The 26,220-nt window shown below is 41.6% G+C and overlaps 2 protein-coding genes across 4 annotated transcripts; one reads left to right on the top strand and one right to left on the bottom strand.

Annotated features, from left to right (window-relative positions):
- Nucleotides 1–651: 651 nt before the first annotated feature.
- Nucleotides 652–16,493, bottom strand: LOC135088996 (exportin-6-like). The gene is made up of 23 exons (XM_063984113.1): nucleotides 16,353–16,493; nucleotides 13,571–13,618; nucleotides 12,625–12,828; nucleotides 12,085–12,282; nucleotides 11,700–11,859; nucleotides 11,333–11,458; nucleotides 10,652–10,869; nucleotides 9,346–9,569; nucleotides 8,988–9,218; nucleotides 8,669–8,735; nucleotides 7,953–8,132; nucleotides 7,610–7,839; nucleotides 7,233–7,322; nucleotides 6,912–7,086; nucleotides 6,555–6,692; nucleotides 6,202–6,385; nucleotides 5,681–5,836; nucleotides 5,220–5,397; nucleotides 4,240–4,431; nucleotides 3,844–4,021; nucleotides 3,500–3,589; nucleotides 2,829–2,969; nucleotides 652–2,717 (listed from the first exon to the last, which is right to left on the bottom strand). The coding sequence occupies exons 2-23, from the start codon at nucleotides 13,571–13,573 to the stop codon at nucleotides 2,616–2,618; spliced, it is 3,465 nt and encodes a 1,154-aa protein (XP_063840183.1). The 5' UTR covers nucleotides 13,574–13,618; nucleotides 16,353–16,493; the 3' UTR covers nucleotides 652–2,615.
- Nucleotides 16,494–21,130: 4,637 nt separating this feature from the next.
- On the top strand, nucleotides 21,131–25,858 carry LOC135088993 (hexosaminidase D-like). Of its 3 annotated transcripts, none has more exons than XM_063984105.1 (3): nucleotides 21,131–21,222; nucleotides 21,635–21,697; nucleotides 22,152–25,858. In XM_063984105.1, the coding sequence occupies exon 3, from the start codon at nucleotides 22,264–22,266 to the stop codon at nucleotides 24,115–24,117; it is 1,854 nt and encodes a 617-aa protein (XP_063840175.1). In that variant the 5' UTR covers nucleotides 21,131–21,222; nucleotides 21,635–21,697; nucleotides 22,152–22,263; the 3' UTR covers nucleotides 24,118–25,858. The 3 variants fall into 3 exon arrangements, with proteins under 3 accessions (XP_063840175.1, XP_063840177.1, XP_063840176.1); XM_063984107.1 differs by having other exon boundaries at nucleotides 21,132–21,222; nucleotides 21,532–21,697; XM_063984106.1 differs by lacking the exon at nucleotides 21,131–21,222 and adding an exon at nucleotides 21,362–21,380.
- The last annotated feature ends 362 nt before the right edge of the window (nucleotides 25,859–26,220 follow it).

Genomic DNA, 26,220 nt, shown 5'->3' with positions numbered 1-26,220 from the left:
ATAATCAAAAGTAGAGTATAAGAAAAGAACAGTGAAGCTGTAATACCACTTGATATGTGTGAAATGCACAGCTGAACCTAAAAACACTAGGCAGCAAGAGTAACAGCTCAATTTTGCAGGAGTTAAAAAAGAAGTCACCATTTTATAGCCTTGCAAAATAAAAAAAAATAAAAAAATGAAAAATAAAAAATAATAATAATAAGTAACAATTAGAAATTATAATCAAATCATGTCATATTACAGGTTTACTGATTGGAACACCAAATATACTCCAGTGTAAGTTTTGATTAAATTTGTAATGTAATCTGATATTTGTCTGTCATGAAACTTCCAAGTGATATCACCTTTCCTCTAAAGGCTGAAGTGAACAAAAATCACAAACCTGCCACAATTTCCTTACTGCCACCAATTATCATCCTCAGCCTTCTGTGTTACTGGCAATTTAAACACTGGATCTTCATGAAACACTACAATGGTGGTAATTTCATGCCCACATTGCAGTACCTAACCCAGTGATGTCAATGATAATAATTCTCATAAATAATTTGCAGTGTTGATTCTGGACAAACTGTTAGCTGCATTTAGTAACATTCAGAACAGTCTGACACAAACACACTTGACAATAACAATTCTTGGAAATAAGAAATAATGAAAACCAATCACAAACCCATAGAATATTTTTCATTACAATTTTCAAGAGGATTCTACTTTTGAATGGCATTAAGCCAAAGTAATTGATACTTGTACAAAAGATACCAATCTAATACTTTTAAAATATGAAAATAAATTTGTGGAAAAAATAAATTAAGACCTTATTTTCTATACATGAGAGCCTTAACTCTAGCTCCCATATTACAAATTTGTTACAAAATTTTCAAAACCATACCAAAACTTACAAGACCAAGGAACATCCTACCACAATGAATATAAGCTATACCACAAAGCTTGCTGGCCATACAGGAATGGTGATAAATATCTAAGATTATAATTTCAGACACAGTCTGAAAAAAATACCTAACAGCAGTGTACAAACACTGGAAATTAGATCAGCATATACAAATGTTTCAAGAGTGTGATCCACTAGTGGGCTAAAGTAACGAGCCTCACTAGCACATGTCTGTCCACCCTCCAGCTCCTTGGTATACTGGCGTGTGATGCTTGTTGACTGGGTCACATGTTTACTTATAGGGAATTGGCACGTGGTTGTGGTGGAGGGAAAGGGGTGGCAGAGGAATGTCTACATATCATACTCTGGAATGTACACTGCAAATGCATTGATTAAAATACATAGAGAAGAATATGACTGAGATGGGGTCATCAGGAATGCCCAATGGAAATGCCTGCACATATGCATGCATGCAAATGCGCACATGCACACACACACACACACACACACACACACACACACACACACACATTCTCTCTCTCTCTCTCTCTCTCTCTCTCTCTCTCTCTCTCTCTCTCTCTCTCTCTCTCTCTCACACACACATACACACACACTCACTCTCTCTCTCTCTCTCTCTCTCTCTCTCTCTCTCTCTCTCTCTCACACACACACACACACACACACACACACACACACACACACACAAATATAGGGACAGTACTCCTTACACATGTATGCATCCTTACTGATCCTAATTTTACACTCAAATCTTATGCTGTGTCATGCACTTCAACACATCACTGCTGGTGACAAACAATCATCTCTTTGGTGCTCAAGACGCCAGCCTGCTGTCAATCTACACTTCATGGCACTTATACTTGAGTTTAACCAACACTTTTAAAATATAAAATCTAAATGGAATGATAAAGATGGATAGAATGTTTTTTTTTTTTTTTCTGGAACAAAACAGGGAACTTCAGACACCTCTAAGTTGGTGTCTGGTTCACAGTTTGGTGCATGGAGTGAATGGTTGCCTTTGACCCGTATCAAATAGGTTTGGCAGACACTAAACTCTGGGCTCCAGAGACACACACTAGTCACACAGACACATACCATAACTGTACATTGGTCCACTAAGCTTAAGCACATACATATCACATTGGTCATCGATCACAGAGTCACCGTACCCAGACTGTAAGGGAACGGTGGATTCTTAGTCAACCTGTTCTTGGGGCTCAGCAAGGCAACTCAACACTAACTTAAGGATATACAATAGAAGCATGAAAAAACACAACAAAGGTACAAGAAGCTGCTGGTCTGAACGGAAACCAATATACGTTCTCAGGTAAAATGCAGAGAGTATGTCTGACTGGACTTATGATTGCACATATAACTTTTCTTGAAGCCAGGTGTGAGGTGTGACACTGTAATATTTGATACTTTAAGAATGAGATGGGAGCAAGTGAATAGTGTACCCTACAGCTCAAGTCCCTAACATCCTACACATAAATATCGTTGCCAACGTAACCCCTTAGGACATTTGATGCTTATAATAAAATATTTTTATCTGCAAACATTCGTACTGTCTCTAATATTACGTGTTGCTTATAATAAACTCACCTCTCCATCATACACATGCATACATACATACAATGAAGCACCCCATGAGTCCATGGAAGCACTCCTGTAGCTCTTGGGTACTGTGGAACTCCAGAACAGCAGGAGTGTACTATAACTTGACCGTGCCTGGCGGAAGGCTGGCATTGCAGGTGCGGTAGTAACGGAGGTCATTGATGAAACGCTGGACATTCTGGGTGAAGGTGGGCAAGTCCTGCAAACCCAAACAGGACCATCAGTGTCACTGGTTACCTTACACTGACAGCCAATGGGATAAATCACTGAGGAAATTGACTCTATCAATACTAGTGAAAGGAAGCCTCACCGTGTCAGTCTTGAAGTTTGCCTTGAGCGCCGTCCTCTGGTCAGCGTCAAGACCGTCCATGTTCTGCAGGAAGTGTGGCACAAAGGCTCCGAAGTAGGTACTGAAGTCCACGGCTGCCATGTTGTATACAGTGATAGTGATCTGAGGAAACACAAAACACACTTCTTACCCTCACTTGAAGAATGCACTAACTTATCACACTAGCCTACTGGAGATGTTTAATTTGATATACCCTTGATTTCATGCATCTAAATACTTCACAACACATACTTTTTTGATACCAGGTACACTATGAGTGTATGAGGTAGGGTAACATTATTTCATAAGTTAATACTGCAAAATCTTCCCTCTGGATTTTATTTTTCTATTTTGCACAAAGGAAAGGAGTACTCATGTGAAATAGGTTAACTGTTAAGCAATTTTTGCCAAAAAAAGTATATGACCAAGATCATTCTACCTTGGACAGTTAAGGTAACTCAAATTAATTGGTATACAAGTTCCTCTCCTTTCCCTTTCTCTAAGTAACTAGTTAGCTGGTACATGAGCACAGCCTTGGTGATAATGCATTTGGATTTTACTTTGGATTAATCCATCAGTTTTATCTACACGCTTTATGAGGAAAAGGTGTGTTGAAGAGTCTTGAACATGTGCTTGGGTTAAGATGAGCCTACCTCCTCCTGAAGCAGGTCCTGGGAGCGGTGGACCAGCACCTGCAGCAGCACTGTGATGAAGTGTACCAGCAAGGAATTGCGGAACACACCCTGCCGTGACAAGAGACAACCATGAGTAAGGCAAGTGTTTGGAATCACTTGGTGTCCTTGGTGTCACGAGGTATACAAGAGTATGTTATAAAAATTACCACTTCCAGGTCACTTGAGTGTGCATATGACATTATACCATGACAAAGTTATAAAATTTGAGAGATGTCAATGAGTACAAAATATATAAATCCCAATTCTAAATACAAAGGTAAGTGTGTCATGTGTGAGCAGTAAAAGTAAATGAAACATCTCACCTTGTGATACAGCTTATATTTGGAATTGAGTGATTCCATTGCTTCCAAATTGTGCTTGAAAATGGTAATGTCTGGCTGCATGAAGGACTGACCAAAGGCCTGCATGATCTGGATGAACTGAGCCTCATTCTCAATGGAGTCCCAGTTCCCAGCACCCAAGGAGATGTGTATTGATGGCCTGTGGGTGGAGAAAGTTGACTCACCCCTACACTGTGGATTGGAGACTTGAATCCTATGAGTCCATGTTGAGAAAACTGCAAGGCATCCTGGTTATACCAAAGACCAAGGCCCTAAAACCCCAGGTACATATGCAAGGCCTATTCATGCTCCTAATTTAACAATGATGTTACCAATGGGTTGTGCCTGACATCCTCAGTAACAAGACCACGCACTCACTTGAAGAAATATTTCCAGTTGTGCTCAAGGAGACAGCGCAGGAGCTCAAACAGAGGGCTCTTGACTTCTGGCGAGCTGTGGTCTGAGACAATGGGATAGATGTGGTCCATGCACAGCGTGATGGTGTTGGGAATGAACCGCTTGAAGGACTGGCCAGGCTCACTCACTATCAGCTCCAGCAATTTGAGGAACCTGTGCAAAATGGATGGATAGAATAATAAGAGACATGAAATATACAAAATTTCCCCTTAAGATGATCAAGATGTACCACATTAAATTTCTTTCATCAATTTAGTAATTTTCTTCCTTTTGTACAATTTACAAAATATCTGAACCATACAGTAGTCTGGAGGCCATTAGATTTTCATGATGTATAAGAACATAAAAAAATAAGGGAAGCTGCAAGAAGCCATCAGGCATAAACATGGCAGTCCCTGTCAGGCACTTCACCTCACTGCTATTTGGTGCATCGTACCTTAATCCTTAATCAAATGGAAAGAAACAGGTGGTGGGTTACCATATACATACATATACATTAGTGCACTATTCAAGATCATACAGACAGTCAATTTCTCCATGTTGTACTGCCTGGCTATGTTGGAAACAAAAACACAATTCTCATATTTTGCTATTATTTCCTTCTTGAATTCCACAGAACTACACTTAAGACTTTCTGTTACCACTATTACTTTTTACTTTTTAGTAGCTATGATGATGCTAAAGTAAAAAAGATCCAAAAAGTAATGTTTACGAACACAGCACTTGGACAAACACTGTTCACAGCAGGTGCACCAAAACACTGCTGAACGTATACTTGCCGGCTGAGGGGGTTTGCAGGGTGTATGTGTTCATACATCAAAATATCATCCATGAATTAATGCAAAAATTGTTCTAAAAAATCTGTTTGTGAACTGATTTATTCATGAACTAAGGCTCCAATGTACAAAGTGAAGAGTAAGAGAACAGTGAGAAAGCCTTACTTGTCAACCACCCTGACAGCAGCTGGGTTGTCAGTGGTAATGGCCAGCTGGAGGTGGTGGCGGGTGGTGAACACATCGAGGAATGTTTGAATGGTTGCCTCCACACGGACGGCCCCCAGCTGAACTCGCAACACCTGCATCACTACCACCATCAGCGCCAGGATCTCTTCACACACACCTGGGAGGAACAACGGTCAGATGTATTGCTGCCATACAAGTATCAAATGTAGTGTTTTGGTTCCATAAAAGTATCAAATGTGGTGTTTTAGTGCCATAAAAGAAAGGCAAAGACTACAGTACCCTCATGAGTTTCACACTACATGAGTCTCACGATCCTTGAGTTTAGTGTTATGTCTTTAGAAGAAAGCAAGTGTGAAACTCAAGAGGGTACTGCATGATAAAGTTATCACCAGTCTTGATAGCATTAAGTATAAGAGCTGTATGTGAAGCCTCTAACTTACTTGTGTGCTGGACGTAGATGGGAAAGAGGAGGATGGCTTGGTGAATGACATCTTGAACACAGTGGTAGTAAAGTTCCCTGCTGGCCTTGTCTGTGTTGTTCAGCTCCCCTACCTGATACTGGATGATGGACAGGGTGTCACACAGCTTTGGGGCCACTGGAAGAACATAAGAACATAGGAAAATAAAGGAAGCTGCAAAAAGCCATCAGTTCCAAATGTGGCAGTCCCTCTATGAAACATACCTATTTCTACCTATCATCCCCATCCCCAAGAATAAATTTGTCTAACCTTCTTTCAAAGTTCCCTGATGACTCAGCACTAACAACCTGATTTCTGAGTCCACTCCATTCATCTACTAATCAATTTGAGAACTTATCCCTCAAACATAATGGTACATGAATAGTAATCAGGTTGTTTGGAGACTGTGAATCCTACCTGATGCTCTTATGTCATCTACTGAACACGTTCCTGTATCAGAACAGCCTCTTCAGGTGCACACTTGCTAGAATGGAAGTACTCACATGACTCTTGCATGCTCTTATCATCCGCCAAGCGCTGCACATCCAGCTTGCGGATGTCTGAGGTGAAGGAGTTGATGAAGTTGGTGAGGTGGTGCTTGCGTGTGTCCAGCTTGTGATCCACCACAAAACTTGGCCACGGCAGCAGCAGGAAGTTGACCAGAGCACGCAGTATCAGCCCTCGCACCTGTCAACATCCCATACCCACTGTGACTCACTCCAACACAACACACGCATACAAATACAGACATTCATGTACCAAAAGAATTCACTCATTGGTGCACTAACCACCCAGGCCTGCACCATACCACATGTCCCATTCATGACCAGCAACATGACATTAGGCACCAGCAAACCTTGAGATCAGATGAGATAGACGGAGCCTGGACGTAGAGAGACTGGACCTGATTCATCTCAAGGGCAACAGGTGAACGCACCATGACAGACAGGGAAAGCAGCAGCTGCACTCCACAGTTCACAATGAGAGGGGGAGCCTACAAGCAGAAACATTGAAAATATACATGTAACTCACTGATATCTAGTTATTGTTTTCTCAGTACATCTAATAACCACAAAAATGCTCTTAAAAATCTCCAGCTACAATGCAGTTTTTTTTTTTTTTTTTTTTTATCTTTCTGTGAATTCTTCTTAATGAGTTCCAGGGAGCAACACTACATAGATGATGCTCTTTCACTTTCTTGCATCATACTCACCCCAATATTCAAGATGCTGGTGGCAGCAACCAACATCTGCTTATTGATGGTGTGGCAGGTGTCCTGATGCTGGTGAGTCTGGGTGCCTCCAGGAAACACCTGCACAAACTGCTGGCCATACAGCTGGGAAAGCCAGTGCACCCAGGCCCTCAGGGAGGATAACACTTGTGCATGGCTGGAGACACAAAGTGGTATTGGCATCCAGCAAAATTACAAAACAAAATGTGGTATGGACAAACACTGTTGTGATAAATAAATACTGCATTCACTACAAATAGAAAAAAATCCCTTAAAGTTATTACAACAAGGAACTACACTTACACTTCTACAAAGTCTGAATGGAGGACTTCCACTGCTGTCTGAACCTCAAACAGTTTCAGTCCTGTGCTGTAGTTGGCCATCTGAACCAGTCTGCAAAAGAAATGAGTTACAGGTGAAGTAAGAACAGGCAACAAGTAGTGTTTCTGTCAGTATCACCTTATTTAACTGGATGCCCAATCTTTGTAAGTTCCTCAAGTGGGTTCCTGCCCCTATACAACTGCACATCACTCTTCCCTTAAATATTGCAACAGTCCTCCTGAAGGTAGTGTGTTTAGGTCAAAAGATCAATACACTAAATGCCATTGAAATAGTTGAACATATAGAGAAAGTGTGACAAAAGATTAATGTGAAATACAAAATAAACAAGAGTGACTTACTTGTCAATGACCTGGACAGCTGTGGTGGATCGCTTTGGCAGTTCCTCCCCCAGGAAGAGGGTGGAGAGTCTGCCAATGGCCTGCAGGAGAGAAGACAGATCACGAAGGAGGCAATGGAGGCGAGGACACTCATGTTCTGCGGAAATGTTGAGTCTCCGCCGCCCGTCTTGCTCTACCATGTTGGACTGTAGGCTGAGGTAGATCTTTGTGGCATCATTCCAAGGCTCATACTGTAAGAGAGAGGGACACAGTTACTGTTGGCCATTCATTTTTATCTATTAATTAACATATCATGCCAGCATCCACATCAAGGCAGCCAAAACAATCTGATGGGTGAGCATACCACCAAGCTGAAGATCTCATCTGGCAGCAGCTCAGCAATCTTGGCCACTAGCTCAAGGTTCTTGGTGAAGAATGAGTGCCACTCAGACACATCCTCCCCATCACCCAGCTCCCCATAGTAGGCATTGTTGTTCTCCAAGATCTCCTCCCGTATCTCATGGTCAAGCTCCTCCAACTCTGCCTGGAGACACAAAATACAATGAGTTATAATGAATGCAAGGGTACTGGTTCATACATTCAGTGGAAATCTGAGGTGAAACAAGATACTGCTTTTTCAATACAATAGTGTATCAGACTACATATCTATCTACCTATCAGACTGACATCCAGCTAGGCAGCACAAGACTTCTACAAATTTCCCTTCTACAAATTCATACAGATTCCTAAAGTTCTGTCCTCTAGTTACATCTATTTATCTATATTCCAGGCCAGCAGCCCCACACAGGATGGCCCAGACAAGGCACCACACACTGATATACTCCATTCACATTCTTAGACCTGTCAGCCCCTTCTGGGAAGGGACGGTTTCTAATTACACACAGGAAAGAAATATGATAATTCCTCAATGCTATATAAGAAACTGGGGCTTCACTTCAATAGTCTACTGTACCTTCACAAGGCCCATCACATTTTCTGAACTTAAATTTCTATGTTAATATGCATGAAATTTAAACATCTGCTTGCTCTTCAATGATGCAAACCTCTCACTACACTCACCTGGTTGTGCCGAAGCTGTATTTTGTGCAGTATTCCTCTTGCCAGTGATATCAAGGCATCTGTGTATCTGGAAAGAGTGGAATGATGGGGGGATGAAATAGCACAAGATTACAACACACATTTCAGAGTTTTACTGCTAAAGCCATCCTTCTATATTGCCACACTCTCACAGCTAACATGTATCACTCCCTCACAGTTCACATCCCCTGGTCCACTTGTCCATTTATTATAAGCATGTGATCTGCCCACCTGGTGATTTCCTACACTGTCAGCATCCCCTGATCCACTTGTCCTATTACAAGCCACATTATCCACCCACCTGGTGATTCCTGCACGCTCCTGTGAGCCTTGAGCCTTGGCCGAAAGGTGGTCCAGGAAAATGCTCCACACATCCAGGCAGTTGAAGTACGCCTCCACACAGTGCTGGCGGAATGTGTAGCGGAACAACAATGCAAGGAATTCCAGCACTGGGAACTGAGAGTTGTTCTCAAACCTCCGCAGATGAACACTGACAAACAACCTCAAGAATTCAGAGAACTTGTCAATGTAGCTGTTGGAGCAAGGAAGGCAAGACTGAGAAAAATGCAGGACTGGTTGAGAAAAGCAGTAAAAGTTATCACAGCAATGGGGAAAGTAAACCTATAAAAAATGTTTTAGAATATGACCTAAAGCCACACCTGGGATCAAGGAGCTGCAGGCGGGAGGTGGTATTGGGCTCCTCCCTCACCAGCCGCTGCAAAAGTTGGAAGGTGTTACGGAACATCTGCAACAGGAAGTCTTCAAAGTCATGGGGGACGCAGTTCTTGCTCATGATTTCATTGATGGCACCCATGGCCAGCACGCCAAGGGACTCTCCAGACACACAGTTCTTCTCCACCAGACCATTATGGTGGCGGTTGTGCTGTCAAGGCAAAGAAGGATGTGTAATTTTTAGTGGTTGTGGTGCTCAGGCAAGAAAGAATGGGATAACTTTTAGCACTAACATATTAATGGAGTTGAAGACCTTTCTGTTGAGCTGAGGAGAAGACTGAGATGGTTCAGATACGTGAGAAGGGTGGAGGGAGGGGTGTTGAGCAAGGTGGAGGTGAGCATTAGAGACCAACAGCCGGTGGGAAGGCCAAAGAAAAAAGTGGTGGAAGTGTGACAGAGGATATGAATTTGTTGGGAATAGAAGAACATATGGCACAAGATCGCCGGTTGTGGAAAGCAGTCATCGCCCATCCAACCCCACCCTAATGGGAAAATGCGGACATTAAACAAAAATGATGATGATGATGATGATGATGATGATGATGATCTCACCTCTCTTAGGCAAGAGTTAGCCAGTATTATCAGTCTTTCATCCCTTTTCTGGTAAACTCTGGAACTCCCTGCCTGCTTCAGTATTTCCCCTTCATATAATAAACTCTTTCAAGACACTTATCCTCCAACTCTGGATAATCATTTTACTATTCTCTTTAGGGACTAGCATCTCAGTGGGCCTTTTTTTGTACTCCCTTTGTATTGCCCCAAGCAAATGCCCCTCTTACACAAAAAAATTTTAAAAACAAAATAATCAATTATCTAACAGTTTCATAAATAAGGAAGAAGGCTTTAACCCATACAGGGTTATATGAAACAAAGCAGGAATAATTAAAATCTGTCATGCTCATACTTTTTGAAAGAATTCACAACTTCTGAGGGCTCAAATATTACTCACATCTCTCAACAAATTTGTGACTGAAATCAGGAGACCGATAATAATCCTTACAGTGCTCTGCTATGGCCAGTTATACTTATGAATGAATCTGCGAAAGACAGTCTATCTATCAATACAGACTAGCAATTCCACACAGGACAGCCCCGATGAAGCACCATACGCTCATACACACATCACTCTTAGCCCTGACAGCCCCAGTGGAAGTGGAGTCTTGTGGCCCACTGTACTACATTACAAAAAGAGAAAATAACTACCTGCGTACTTCCACTCCTTGCTATACTCACCTGGGGGTCTGCTCCTAGTGAGGCAAAGAGGAAGATGGTGTTGAGGAGGTGAGGGGTGATGAGAGATGAGAGGGGGATCCAGGAGAAGAGATGTGTGAGGCAGTTGAGAGCCAAGGAAGCTATTGTTTCACTCTCAGGGTCGAGGGGAGGCAGCACCCACCCCATGCGCACAGTGGGACCGCTCTCCAGGGAGTGAAACATGTTGCTCAAGAGGCTCCCTGTAATATAAGCATCCTTAAATATTATGTCCACAGTCTTTGCAAATAAAAATGCAATTCTACCATCTCTCTTCCACAGAATTTCTCTCAGCAATGGTCTAGTCTCTCTAAATGTCAATCTCCTCATAGTTCTCCAAGTATTGAGGATGTGAGGGTGATGAGAGTGGGATAGAGAAGAGGTGTGTGATGTAGGATGCTACTGTTTGTTTGCTTCACTCTTGCAGTACCCCACCCCAACTTCTGCAAAAAATCTGCCCACAGTATCCCAACAAGACAAATCTACCATCACCCTTCCACAGAATTCCTCTCAGCAATGACCAACATTCTTTTTAAATGTCTATCTCTACTAGTTCTCCAAGTTTAAAGAATTTGATCATCTATTTCAGCTACCTTTTAATGTCAAACAGGAGACTTCTGCCCTCCACATGTCAGGAAAGTACTCCACAGTACCAGAGGCACTCACCTGTCTGTATTGGAGAGGACGAGAGGCCTGACCGACTGGGTGAGTGACTGTGGGAATGAGTGGGTGAGGGTGGAGGAGTGGCTGTCACTGCATTCTTATGTTTTTCCACAACACCTTCTAGTAGACCTGGAAGACAACAACATGAATAAAATCAGAATAAAATGTATCTAAAAAGTGACTATGATTTAGGCTCCACTTCTTAGCATTATAAACTTCAATATCCCACAAGAAAGCTTATGGACTGAGGGAGATATGAGTTAGAGAAACACTCACATGTCACTGCTGGCACTGAAGCATTTCACTTCCCAGACAGCCTTCTGTTACGGTATATCCACACAGCTAAGTTATTGATGTTAGCAGTATTTACCTGAGAGGAGAGTGAGCATGGTAGGAACCTGCTGGGACAGAAGACGCCTCAACTCAGTCCTGCGGGAATATGACAGCTCCTCTCGGGGACATGCAAGCTCTTCACTGATGGTCTGCAGAAACACAATGCACAGCACCACCGTGTCTGGGCTTCGGGAAAGCTGCAAGGAGGGAATCAAGTAATATAACCTACCTCAGAATGTGATGCCACTGAAGGCTTTGCTTAGAACACACATCATCTATGCTTTTCTGCCTAGAGCAAAAAATGTGACAAACCAATAAATTCCTCTTGTTACTTTAATATAACACAGACTCAAGGGTTCTGTCAGATTTTAGCTTTTTCCAGATACTCTTTAGCTTGACTGGTGCAGCCATGTAATACTCACAGACAAGACATTAGTGAAAAAGTCTGGGTAGAAGTGTGGCCAGGAGAGGCGGGCAATGTCCACCACCAACTTGACCAGCTTGTTGCGGATGTAGTATGGTGCCACCTTGTGATTCTCCAGCACGAACCTGTACAGAGTCGACCGGATCTCTGTCCTCTCCTCTGGCATGAGTCCAACCCACTGTTTGTTAATGATGTTCTGAAGGGGAAAGACACACCTCAATAACTTCATGTAAGATCAAAATCAACAAAAGGATTTAAGTGAACCATCAAAATAGAGAACTGAGAAGAATTATAGCTATTGATTATTGCCTGCAGATGAAAATATCTTCTAGGACCAAAATATGCATTGACATAGAGCTGTAAACAGATTCTTGCTAATGTAAATACATAACATTCATCATTTATGCAAGAGATACCTTCCAACCAAGCATGTGTAACTCTAATAATTCATGTATCTTAAAATCAATACAAGTCACAAATCTGGAATTCTTGCATAAGAAGAAAAGGTGTGAAAGTATCATAGGTAGAGTATTGTTACCTCTAAGGTGGTGAGACAGTACATGGAGACATAAGAGTTCTGTGTGTGGGCGAGGTAATAGAGGCACTGCTTCCATGCCCCTCGTTGCTGCCCAAAGTTCCCCAGGATGGTCTCAATGTCATGTTTCCGACTGTTGCTTGTGCCCAGGCCGAAGAACTCAGTCATCAGCCCTTCAAGAGCCATCAGCGAGGCCTGGTCAGTGGCCTGGTGGAAGAGGACAGGTTAGGTGCCATATTACCTTAGTCGCTGCAGCACCATGCATGAAATTTTTAATAACTTCCATTGTTGGATAATTACGCAAATCAACGATGAAAAATAAGATGTACGACAACACGCATATGTTGGTTTGGGAACAAGGCAAGATGGTTCAAGCATGTCAGAAGGGATGAGACATGTGGGAAGGAGGATGCTGGAGATGGAACTATCCAGCAGGAGGAAGAGAGGAAGACCAAAGAGATTTATGAATACAGTGAAAGAAGATATGCAAGTGGTGGGTGTGACAGAAGAAGGTGCAGAAGACTGAGTTTATGATCCACAGAGGCAATCCCTAATGGAAGCAGCTGAAAGGAGAAGAGGTGATGAAAAAATAAGATAAGTGGGTCTTGCAGAGAGCTTTAGGAGGGTGGGACCAGATAAACAAGAAACACAAGTAACAGGTACAAAAGAAGTTAACCAAGTGCAACTCTGGTGATGATGTGTCAAGATCAACACTGAGAGATACTGAGGACTGGAACGATTATCAGCACTGGTTATAAAATGTGAATGTAAACACAGTTGTTGCATTCAATAATTACGATGCTTTAGATCTTTGTATTTTCAAGGATACTTCTACAGTTCTGATTTTGAAGGCAAACTGGTACATCAGATTACTTATCAATATGCAAAAATACAAAATTTCTATTATGTGACTGAGATTAGAGCAGGACAAAATGTTACACTCACTCACCATTGCTGTTGCAGATCTGGTGTTAGATTGTAAGGAAAGGGCTGGCTCCTGTGAAAGACCAAATATACACATAAGATTTCACTTACAAATACATATCCTTTATTACCACCATCAGTCAACCACTTCAGCAGCTTTTTCTGATATTCTCTAACATTCTGATGGTAGGAAGATCCAACAGTGAGTGACAAGGAAAAGAAGTCCCTCATCAAAGTAAGAAATCAAGGGAAGTCTACACTGCAGGGTACATGCCTTCCCCAGTGGTTAGGATAAGTCAAACATGACACACCAGCTTGGGACATCCTAGCAATGGGATGACAGAGCAGAAAACAAGCCTCCTTCAGTCCACTCCAGTCTTTGAATCCATGTTCTCTAAAATGTGAGCTGTGTGTACATACTTATTTCTAAAAGAGCCCAAATTTGTTGAGATACTCCTACAATTTTGCACAATACACATCACACAGGTATGATCACCCTAATGCTTTAGACCTCACCATTTAGAGCACTTCTTATCCTAGCCTTACCTATCAGAAACTAATAGTCTATCTATCTATATACCAGGCTGCAATCCCACATGGGATGGCCCAGACAAAGCATCACACACACACACACACACACACACACACACACACACACACACACACACACACACACACACAAACACACACACACACACACAGAGGTTCTGGAAAAGTTTGGAAGGGGACTACTGCATCATCCACGTCTCAGAAACATGCTGCCGCCTGACGCACCTCGCCCGGTCCGTGCCACCAGACACCACAACAAGATAACGCCCCTAAAGGCGCCGTGCACAGACCGGTACAGACTCAGTGCGATTCCCACCATGGTGCGAGCCATCAACCAATAGTATTTCCCTCCTAGATTAGACTTACCTTTAGAATTAATGTTAAGTTTTTCCCCACCCCCTATGTACATTTTCAGTTTGTTAACTGCCTGAATAATAAACCGTTTATTATTATTATTATTATTATTATTATTATTATTATTATTATTATTATTATTATTACACACACATTGTTTACACTCTTAGCTTCATCAGCCTCCCAGACCACCACAATGCACCATTAACAGTAACAAATTTTGAAGACTGTTGGCTGGGGCTATCTCTGGCTTACTCCAGACAGTGTTAATAAGCAGGATGTTCCATCAGTGATGTGAGGAAGTTGTGGACTGAAGTTCACTACATTTATACACCCTACTGCTACTGGTTATGAGCAAAGTATACAACTCAGTCCTTCACTCTACCAAACCATTAACATATACTCCAAGAAACTAGTGTATGTTGCAGTTTGGACACCACCCCACAGTGTCCATTCCCACTCCCCCAGCGCTGGCATGACCAGATATCACCCTGACCCGTATGCCAGCATGACCTGACACCATCCTGATCTGACCACCAGCATGATCTGACACCACCCTGACCTGACCACCAGCATGACCTGACACCACCCTGACCTGACTGCCAGCCTTGCGGACAGTCTCATGCAAGTCCTAGTCCGCCCAACCTTAGAGGCGGGCGTGGCAGCTGTTTGCTACTGCTCTACATATCTGTACAGCATTTTTACATTTAATACACAGCAGCCTTCTACAATCATGTTTCCTTGCACTCCAGGACACCTTGGACATCAACTCCTACAACAATCAATTATCAACTAGAATATGTACCTGCACACTTGAGCTTCCACAGTATTTCAAATGCAATTTTCTTTACTTGCTAGACCAGCCAGATGAACAAGGTAGCAAACCAGGTGAGTAAACCAGGTTAGTAAACATCTAACCAATACTTGATCAATCCCATTATGACACAGCTTCAGTCTACCAGTGCAGGTTCACTTATTCTATCAAATCCTGAAGACTTCCTCACTTTTACAAGGCCAAGAGATGGACACACTGCAGCTGGACTAACTTAAGAGGCAGTCCAGGAAGTGGCGAAGTCCCCTGAGTTAAGGTTACCAAGCACTGGCTTCCCTCACCTTAAAACCAGACTCCACAACTTGTTATGCACCAGGAAAGAGAAGCAGGTCTAGTGTCAAACTACAGCTGTATCTTCATTAATAATAGGCATATTTGAGCGAAAGAGTAACCAGGAAAAAGTACAGATATGAGCTAGGTCAGTATCAAGGACAAGTCTATCAGTCTGGTGCCTTCCTGTCTAATCACTTACATCCTCACACAGATACAATTCAAGTTAGAAGCACATAAAAAAACATACCCCATCCTTATATCCATTATGGGCATTCCTAGGTACCTTGAATAAGCTTATCTATGTATCATTGGATTCAAGCATCAAGGACATGTATGAGAGTCTTCTCTCAGTCTTCTGTCAGTCCACCCTAGTCCTCACCCAGTCCCAAACACCAAAGACAGACTAGATAGACACAATTAACATGATCTTAGACTCCCACGCATCTCTGTTGCTCTGGAATAAGCTTATCTAAGTTCCTCATTGGATTTAAAAAACGAAGACATGTATGGGAGCCTTTTATCAGTCTATCTTGGTCCTTATACTATCCCAGACACCCAAGGCAGGCTAACTACACATAATAAACATGATTTTAGAACCCCAAGCATTCCCAAGACCGCGGAAGAAAGGTATATCTTAGTCACTGGTCAGTGGTGGTCAGGTGTAAGCCAGCCAACACGAGTCTGGTCACCTTGGCAATGAGATTAGGGATCTCTTATCTCACCGGCTTGGTCACTTCTGGGGTCTTTCTCGCACTCTATCCACCTGTAATAGGAAGGTTAAGTCACGAGTGTACTGCACCTGCTAAAGTGGTGATAGGAAAGCCATGGTTGAGGCGATTACAAGAGAGGGAGAGTGAGGCGGCCAGCGCGTCTCTGCGTTTGACAGACGACACACACACACAGACACAGACAGACACACACTCACTCGCTCTCACACTTACACATTCGCTCACACATTCACCTGGACTATCTAAGGGAATGAATTGCTATTTTTTCACGGTCTATAGAGTTGTTTTATGGCCTATGTTCATTTTGTTGGTTTTATATGTTTTATGGTTAAATGCTGGCTTTCCATACATACACACTCATACACTCCCTGTACTGCCTAAGGAGAGGGATTGCTCTATTTTCAGGGTCTGCATGGTAATCTCACGGCCTATATTATTTATTTATGTGATTTCTATGATTAAAAGTTGTTTTTTCTCTGTGGCCCATCCCTGCTTTTGTACCAATGGCGGCGGTGTTTTATCAGTTTTAGGACGGTATTTTACGACGGTATTCATTGGTGTTCTATTTCATTAGGGTGTTTATCCAGTAGCGAATTAATTTATTGCTTATAGATTTGTTATAATATCAAGTTTGTTTTGTGGTCCTTATTCTCAAATACTATACTCTCTCACCACGACTATCTTCAAAGACCACAAAGATATATAATCAGCTGGGTTCTCAAGAGTGTTTCTCTCGTTAACAATGTGGAAATATTGTCAACCTGTCTCTAAAACCATAAAAATACTCTTGAAAACCCATGTAACTTCAACTAGAGCCTTTTTTTTTTCTTATGTAGGAAGGACACTGGCCAAGGGCAACAAAAATTCAATAAAAAAAAAATATGCCCACTGAAATGCCAGTCCCACAAAAGGGTCAAAGCAGTGGTCAAAAATTGATGAATAAGTGTCTTGAAACCTCCCTCTTGAAGGAATTCAAGTCATAGGAAGGTGGAAATACAGAAGCAGGCAGGGAGTTCCAGAGTTTACCAGAGAAAGGGATGAATGATTGAGAATACTGGTTAACTCTTGCGTTAGAGAGGTGGACAGAATAGGGGTGAGAGAAAGAAGAAAGTCTTGTGCAGCGAGGCCGCGGAAGGAGGGGAGGCATGCAGTTAGCAAGATCAGAAGAGCAGTTAGTATGAAAATAGCGGTAGAAGACAGCTAAATATGCAACATTGCGGCGGTGAGAGAGAGGCTGAAGACAGTCAGTTAGAGGAGAGGAGTTAATGAGACGAAAAGCTCTTGATTCCACCCTGTTTAGAAGAGCAGTATGAGTGGAACCCCCCCAGACATGTGAAGCATACTCCATACATGGACGTATAAGGAACCTTGTACAGAGTTAGCAGATGGGGGGGTGAGAAAAACTGGCGGAGACGTCTCAGAACACCTAACTTCATAGAAGCTGTTTTAGCTAGAGATGAGATGTGAAGTTTCCAGTTCAGATTATAAGTAAAGGACAGACCGAGGATGTTCAGTGTAGAAGAGGGTGACAGTTGAGTGTCATTGAAGAAGAGGGATAGTTGTCTGGAAGGTTGTGTCGAGTTGATAGATGGAGGAATTGAGTTTTTGAGGCATTGAACAATACCAAGTTTGCTTTGCCCCAATCAGAAATTTTAGAAAGATCAGAAGTCAAGCGTTCTGTGGGTTCCCTGCGTGATATGTTTATCTCCTGAAGGGTTGGACGTCTTTGAAAAGACATGGAAAAGTGCAGGGTGGTATCATCAGCATAGGAGTGGATAGGACAAGAAGTTTGGTTTAGAAGATCATTAATGAATAATAAGAAGAGAGTGGGTGACAGGACAGAACCCTGAGGAACACCACTGTTAATAGATTTAGGAGAAGAACAGTGACCGCCTACCACAGCAGCAATAGAATGGTCAGAAAGGAAACTTGAGATGAAGTTACAGAGAGAAGGATAGAAACCGTAGGAGGGTAGTTTGGAAATCAAAGCTTTGTGTCAGACTCTATCAAAAGCTTTTCATATGTCCAAGGCAACAGCAAAAGTTTCACCAAAATCTCTAAAAGAGGATGACCAAGACTCAGTAAGGAAAGCCAGAAGATCACCAGTAGAGTGGCGATCAGATAGAAGGTTGTGAAGTGATAGATGTTTAAGAATCTTCCTGTTGAGGATAGATTCAAAAACTTTAGATAGGCAGGAAATTAAAGCAATAGGACGGTAGTTTGAGGGATTAGAACGGTCACCCTTTTTAGGAACAGGTTGAATGTAAGCAAACTTCCAGCAAGAAGGAAAGGTAGATGTTGACAGACAGAGCTGAAAGAGTTTGACTAGGCAAGGTGCAAGCACGGAGGCACAGTTTCGGAGAACAATAGGAGGGACCCCATCAGGTCCATAAGCCTTCCGAGGGTTTAGGCCAGCGAGGGCATGGAAAACATCATTGCGAAGAATTTTAATACGTGGCATGAAGTAGTCAGAGGGTGGAGAAGAGGGAGGAACAAGCCCAGAATCGTTCAAGGTAGAGTTTTTAGCAAAGGTTTGAGCGAAGAGTTCAGCTTTAGAAATAGATGTGATAGCAGTGGTGCCATCTGGTTGAAATAGAGGAGGGAAAGAAGAAGCAAAGTTATTGGAGATATTTTTGGCTAGATGCCAGAAATCACGAGGGGAGTTAGATCTTGAAAGGTTTTTGGCATTTTCTGTTAATGAAGGAGTTTTTGGCTAGTCGGAGAACAGACTTGGCATGGTTCCGGGCAGAAATATAAAGTGCATGAGATTCTGGTGATGGAAGGCTTAAGTACCTTTTGTGGACCACCTCTCTATCATGTATAGCACGAGAACAAGCTGTGTTAAACCAAGGTTTAGAAGGTTTAGGACGAGAAAAAGAGTGAGAAATGTACGCCTCCATGCCAGACACTATCACCTCTGTTATGCGCTCAGCACACAAAGACACGGAAGCAGTAGTCATTCCAAGGAAAATCAGCAAAATACCTCCTCAGGTCCCTCCCCAACTAGCAGAGGCAAAACGCCAGAGGCACCTTCACTCAGGGGGATCCTGAGGAGGGATTGGAGCAATAGGACAAGATAAAGTTATGAGATTGTGATTGGAGGAGCCCAATGGAGAAGAAAGGGTGACAGCATAAGCAGAAGGATTAGAGGTCAGGAAAAGGTCAAGAATGTTGGGCGTATCTCCAAGACGGTCAGGAATACGAGTACGGTGTTGCACCAATTGCTCTAGGTCATGGAGGATAGCAAAGTTGTAGGCTAGTTCACCAGGATGGTCAGTGAAGGGAGAGGAAAGCCAAAGCTGGTGGTGAACATTGAAGTCTCCAAGAATGGAGATCTCTGCAAAAAGGGAAGAGGGTCAGAATGTGCTCCACTTTGGAAGTTAAGTAGTCAAAGAATTTCTTATAATTAGAGGAGTTAGGTGAGAGGTATACAGCACAGATAAATTTAGTATGAGAGTGACTCTGTAGTCGTAGCCAGATGGTGGAAAACTCGGAAGATTCAAGAGCGTGGGCACGAGAGCAGGTTAAGTCATTGCGCACATAAACGCAGCATCCAGCTTTGGATCGAAAATGAGGATAAAGAAAGTAGGAGGGAACAGAAAAGGGGCTTCTGTCAGTTGCCTCAGACACCTGAGTTTCAGTGAGGAAAAGAAGATGAGGTTTAGAAGAGGAGAGGTGGTGTTCTACAGATTGAAAATTAGATCTTAGACCGCGAATGTTGCAGAAGTTAATGAAGAAAAAGTTGAGGGGGGTGTCAAGACACTTAGGGTCGTCGACAGAAAGGCAGTCCGACCTGGGGACATTTATGGTCCCCTCCCCAGATGGGGACTCCGAGGCTGGTGTAGGAGTCGCCATGATGATTTTAAAATTTTTGAGTGAAGGGTGTGTGTGTTATTAGGTGTTTGTAGTTTTGTGTGGAGGAAGAGAGTTGTCTTTAGAGGGCAGGCTGTGACTGCCCCCTTGTGTTGTGAGACACAAAGGGAAACGTTCAGTGAGGTCACAGCTGGGTTTAATGATAAGTTCACAGCACCCCCTGAACAGTGCTTTAGACCTCACTGGGAGTAATTATCGTTTCGGCAGGTGTCTACTGCACCACTTTGCAAGTGGTCGAGGTGCAAGGCCCATGAAGCGCTATCAAAGGAGGGATCGAAGTCGCAATAAGAAGTAAAGAAGATAAGGGAATTCACACCAAGAAGCGCTATCAAAGGAGGGATCGAAGTCGCAATAAGAAGAAAAGAAGATAAGGGAATTCACAACTCAGTAAAGGAGGACCCAAGAAGCGATATCAAAAGAAATGTCACAAGAAGAAGAAAAAAAAAGGGGGGGGGGACTCACAATTAAGTCAGTATAGTAGAACCCAAGAAGCGATATCAAAAGGAGTCACAAGAAGAGACAGAAGAGAAGGGGGATTCACAAATCAGTATAGGTCCCGAGAAGCAACATCAAAGGAAGGAAATCGACAGGATAAGAAGAAAAAGAACATAAGGGAATTTATAAGTCAGAGGATCCAATAAGAGGTATGAAAAGAAAGGAGTCACAAGAAAAGAAAGAAAAGGTAATTCAGGTCAGTAGAAGACCTAAGAAGCAAAAGAAGAGAAGGGGATTAACAAGTATAAGAGGACCCAAGTAGCGATATGAGAGGAAAGATCGAAGTCACAAGAAGAAAAGAGGAAAAAAAGAAGAGATGGGAAATCATAAATCAGTAGGAGGACATAAGAAGCGATAGCAAAGGAAATAAGTCACAATTAGAAGAGATGTGGATTCATAAGTCAGTAGGAGGACCTAAGATGCGATAACAAAGGAGATAAATCACAAGAAGAATAGAAAGAAGAGAAGGAAGATTCATGTCACCACCAACAAGATCAAGACTTGTTCATCAGCTGTTAGAGTAGATTGTCTGCCTGAGGGAAGCACACTGCAGAACCGCCCCTTAAAACTACGGTACTTTAAACCCAACCATTGCCTTAAATGTACCTTCTATAACTACCTGTAACAGACAGTACCTCTATACGGAACACGGGCTTTGCCGTAAACGTACACATGACATGTGTTAGTGTGGGAGGAGTGGTGCTGAGTTTGTGTTCTCTGCTGAAGTGAAAGTAAATGAGTTTAGTGGTGTGTAACTAGATAGGGTTTTGTCTTAGCGTTCTTTGTTCTATTGTATTAATGTAAGTTCTATGTATTCTATGTAAGTTTTTCTTTGTAAGGAAGTCTTTGTTCTATTTATTAATGTAAGTTTGGCCTTGGCAGTGTTGGTGGCTGTGGGCTGCCTGCCGCGCTGCACAAACTCAAATGAAATAGGTAGTGTGTGCTAGTTATGTCAAGAGGGATGACAGATGTGCTATACTTCCAGAGAGGAATGGTGAGGCGGTGGCAGCAGCAGTCAGACATTGCACAAACTACTTATGTTATAAAGGTGAGTGACTCAGTGACTTGTGTGAAGTGTTTCTTATTCTGAACTGATGGAAATACATTTAATATACTGAGTTTGAGTGATTTTCAGTGAATTGTCTATGAGAGAGAAAACCATCCATCCTTAACTATCACTTACTATGTCTATTATATATGGATATCAAAAGCAATAGCATTCCCAGATCAATATACAAACTTACATAGAGCTGTTTCTTACCTATTGCACATTCATAGAGGATGTTAGGTGTAATATATAGCGAATTAACCCACAAGCTGATACTAAATGCAAAAATGGAATTGAGGTAGTAAGTTTAGGAAAAAAAAAAATAAAATAAATATATATATATATATATATATATATATATATATATATATATATATATATATATATATATATATATATATATATATATATGCAATTACAAGCTGAAACTAATGTGGTGTTTACACATTCACAGAATATTCCAGTAAAAAATATGAGAAGAGTCAAGATTTGAAAGATTCTCACAGAAGCTTCTACCTAAGCACAATATAAATAACACTACTTTTGATAAGTAACTGCTGTCTTCAATGATTGCACCCAAGATGTTTCCAAGGAGGAATGCCAGAATACTGACAGGCATTGGATTTCTCACAGTAGCAGGTTTGATGCTCTACAAGTCTGTGGGACCTTTTGATAGCACAAAAAATTCAGAGGCAGTGCATGGTAGTCGAGCCAAGAGTGCAAGGGATGATGCCACAGATCTCCTGACACAGAGTCCTCAGCATCTTAGGAAGCAAAAGGAATATGAGAACCAAATCCTGGCCAACATTCAGAAAATAACTGCCCACAAGGCCATGCAGCGCCGGATGAGCCATGACCCCATGGGAGTCATTCTGCACAAGAGGCCAAGCCTCCTGGAAGGCTTGGGCCGAGTCCGTGACATGAAGGAACAAGCAGGATCAGTAGTACAAAAAAGTGTTGTTCTAGAAAACCAGCTTAAACATAAGATTGTACATTTAGATTTGAAAGGAGCTCCACCTAAAGTTGAATACTTTAAGAAACTATTTCCTCTTCTTCATTCTTTTGGTGCAACTGGATTACTTATGGAATATGAAGACATGTTCCCATACTGGGGCAAGCTGGAATTCCTCTCAGCACATAATGCTTATGCTAAAGGAGACATTGCTGATATAATTGAACTTGCAAAGAAAAGTGGTTTAATCATCATCCCTCTTGTTCAAACATTTGGTCACATGGAGCATGTCCTAAAACTGAAGGAATTTGCTGACCTGCGAGAGGTTCCAAATTACCCTCAGGTGATCTGCCCAACAAACAACAAAACACTGCCTCTTATAAAGTTGATGATTGACCAGGTGATGCAGCTCCATCCAGGAATTGATTGGCTGCATATTGGTTCAGATGAAGTGTACAACTTGGGTGAGTGTACCAGGTGTCAGCAGTATCTCCTGCATCACCAGTTTGACAAAAGTGATCTCTTCCTGCACCACGTCAGGAGTGTGGCCAAATATGTGAAGGAGAATTATGATGTTCAACCAATTATGTGGGATGATGAGTTCCGCAAGATCCCCCTGAAGGCAATGCAGGACTCCAAGGTGGGTGAGGTGCTGGAAATCATGGTGTGGAAATACAGCAGTGGCATAATGGTTGACCTTCGCTCTGATATCTGGGAGAAGTATTCAGCAGTCTTCAGTGGCATTTGGGTTGCTAGCGCTTTTAAAGGGGCCGCCAATCCTGACAGTTACATAACAAACATCAATGATCGACTCAGCAATCACAAGGAGTGGATGGAGATCTTTGAATTGTACAAGAGCACCATTCCCTTCCAAGGTATTGTGCTGACTGGGTGGCAGAGATTTGATCACTTTGGGGTCTTGTGTGAGCTGTTGCCTCAAGCAGTTCCCTCACTGGCTGTGAACTTAATGTACATCACTGAAAGGAAGGCAGACCATGGTGCTCTGGTCAGAGTTGGGGATATGCTGAAATGCAGCTCTTTTATCAATCTTGATCTCCAGTATTTAGAATATGCCAATAAGTGTGATTTTCCTGGTAGTGCATTCTATGAAGTATCTCAAAAACTGTACATTTTAAAGAGGGACATCAACACCATGATGAAGAATCCTCATGTTACTGGCTGGGTGTCTGATTACAATATCGAGCACAATTTTGTCAGTCCTCAGCATGCCGAGCAGGGACTCCAGGATCTCACCATGTTACTATTTGACTATGGCAAGGTGATGAATGAAGCAGAGACAGCTTTGTCAGATGTGTTTGATGAGCACACAGTTAAAGAGTGGATTTCACTGAATGTCAAACCAACTCACACTAAGCTTCAGAAACTACATGCTTCCATTTCCAAGTTACAAAAAGTCAAATATTGGCCACGGAGACCTCTGGACTCAACTGAGACCAAAGAATTGTAAATATTCCATGTGCTCATTTTCAGGGACATGATTTCCTGTCAGTCTTAAAGGAAAGAAATTTATGGAGAAGAGCACATTCATCTCAGAATTGTGATAAATGTTAAATCCTGAATAGGATCTTTTGTACAAATTGATGTTCTCCCATTGTTGGGTGTTTTATAATAATTAGGTTGAATCTGGTCATCCTAGAATTATATTTAATTGATAATTGTCTGCACATAGTGGTGCTTTGTTAGTGTGCCATGATGCTGCACTGTTTCCTACTGTCATTAGTGTTCTTGTTTTGTTTAAGGATCACTTGACTGTCTATTGTTGATGTGTACTTCAGTGTATGACATTTGCATATGATCATCAGATTTGCTTGTTGATATTATCTACATAGATTGCATGTAGTATCCTGTGTTTTGGTGTGTAACTGAACTTTACTGTATTGCTTTGCTTACCCTCTACTTTATTGTGGCAAAGCAAATGTTTAATTTTGTGTCCATACTTCTGACTCACATGTGATGGTATCAGTGTTCCTTAAAACAAATAAGGTTTATTTATGTGGTTGTGTGTAGAGGTGAATGGTGCTTAGTAAGTGTATGTCCACTGTTCTGCATTCACTCAGACTTGAGTGATTGAATCGCTACTATAATGCACCTCATTTGCAGGGAAAGATGATGACACACACACACACACACACACACACACCAAATTACACCAGGTGAAAGTTTTATGGATATAAAAGCCAAGGTTGTGCACAACAATTGCTGTGCAAGTTTGATACTTTTTGCTCGGGTTACTCTTTGTATATACTCATACATACTTGAAGTGTTGGACTATGCAATGTGTGTACGATGACAGGTATACATTTGGCTAACACTGCACTTAATGTTCTACTGGATGATCATCTTCTCCATGTATGTATGTATTTATGTATGTATATATATGAGGCACAATCATGAAATCCAAATGAATAGTTTGTTTATTAGTCATTATTTTGCAGTGTATGTGCCAATGTAGTAATGGTGTTTCTGTGTTACTTGTAACCAAAGTGACATGGCACTTGGACTGGACTTAAATATTGAAATAACTATTCTCTGAGTATAGTATGTAATGATTTATTTAGCGTTATTATAACTTCTTGATGAAGTAGGTAAGTACCGGAGCACAGGGTACCACAATATTTGTGATTTCAGTATTAACATTCATGAGTGCACAGTCAAAGCTTCGTCATGAGAAAAGACATAAAAAAAATTAAGCCATATATTATGGAAGTTGAGAAATTTTCTTCAGTAATATAGAAAAGTACTTATCTATATTATCAAAAATTACAACAAGCTGTTGTCTAGTGTAATTTGGATCCTGTAGATACTTTTTTTTATCTGGGCAAATCCAGATTAGTCAAGTTTGAGTGTACTACAGATGGTGGACTGGACAAAGGATGACTGCACTTCTACATCTGGCATGCACAGGTGTTTGGTTAGAATCCTTGGAACAAAAATTATTGAACAATCTTAATTTAATGTATATACATATTTATAGTGAAAAATTACACAATTATGATTGCAAAGTATCTCTATTTTAGTTTGCTGAATACCATATAAAGATATTATTTGAACAATGACTGGTTTTGTGTGCTTCTGCTCTATTAAGGTTTTATACAAATTATGGTAATTTTGTGAAAGGCATTAGAGTTGTTGTGCAGCATTGTAATACTCAAAACTATTATTTGGTCTGAATAAAGGGATGAAAAGCATAACAAGAATTTTGTATTTGTTCATTAATTATTATTTTGAACCATTTTAATTTGATATTTCTTGCCTCTGGAAAGCTGTATGCCTTAAAGGTATACTATTCTGAGCTGTGGTGAAATAATCACTTCTTGCATGTCAGACACTCATTCTTGTTCATTATGAGAAGTCCAAAATTTGCCACTACCACAACTGCTGCTGCTCCTGCTGTTGGTACTGCTACTACTACTACTGCTATCACCACTGCCATCTTCCAACAAACCATTTCATGCGTATAGATGCCTTGTAATCTATCTGATAAACAAGGAATTTCATTGAAGGCACTCCACTGAGAGTGAAAGGACTAACAACACATGGATAACGTGTC

This window comes from Scylla paramamosain, chromosome 32, assembly GCF_035594125.1.
Source record: "Scylla paramamosain isolate STU-SP2022 chromosome 32, ASM3559412v1, whole genome shotgun sequence".
NCBI classification, from domain to species: Eukaryota; Metazoa; Arthropoda; class Malacostraca; order Decapoda; family Portunidae; genus Scylla; species Scylla paramamosain.
This window is presented reverse-complemented; position numbering and strand designations above follow the sequence as displayed.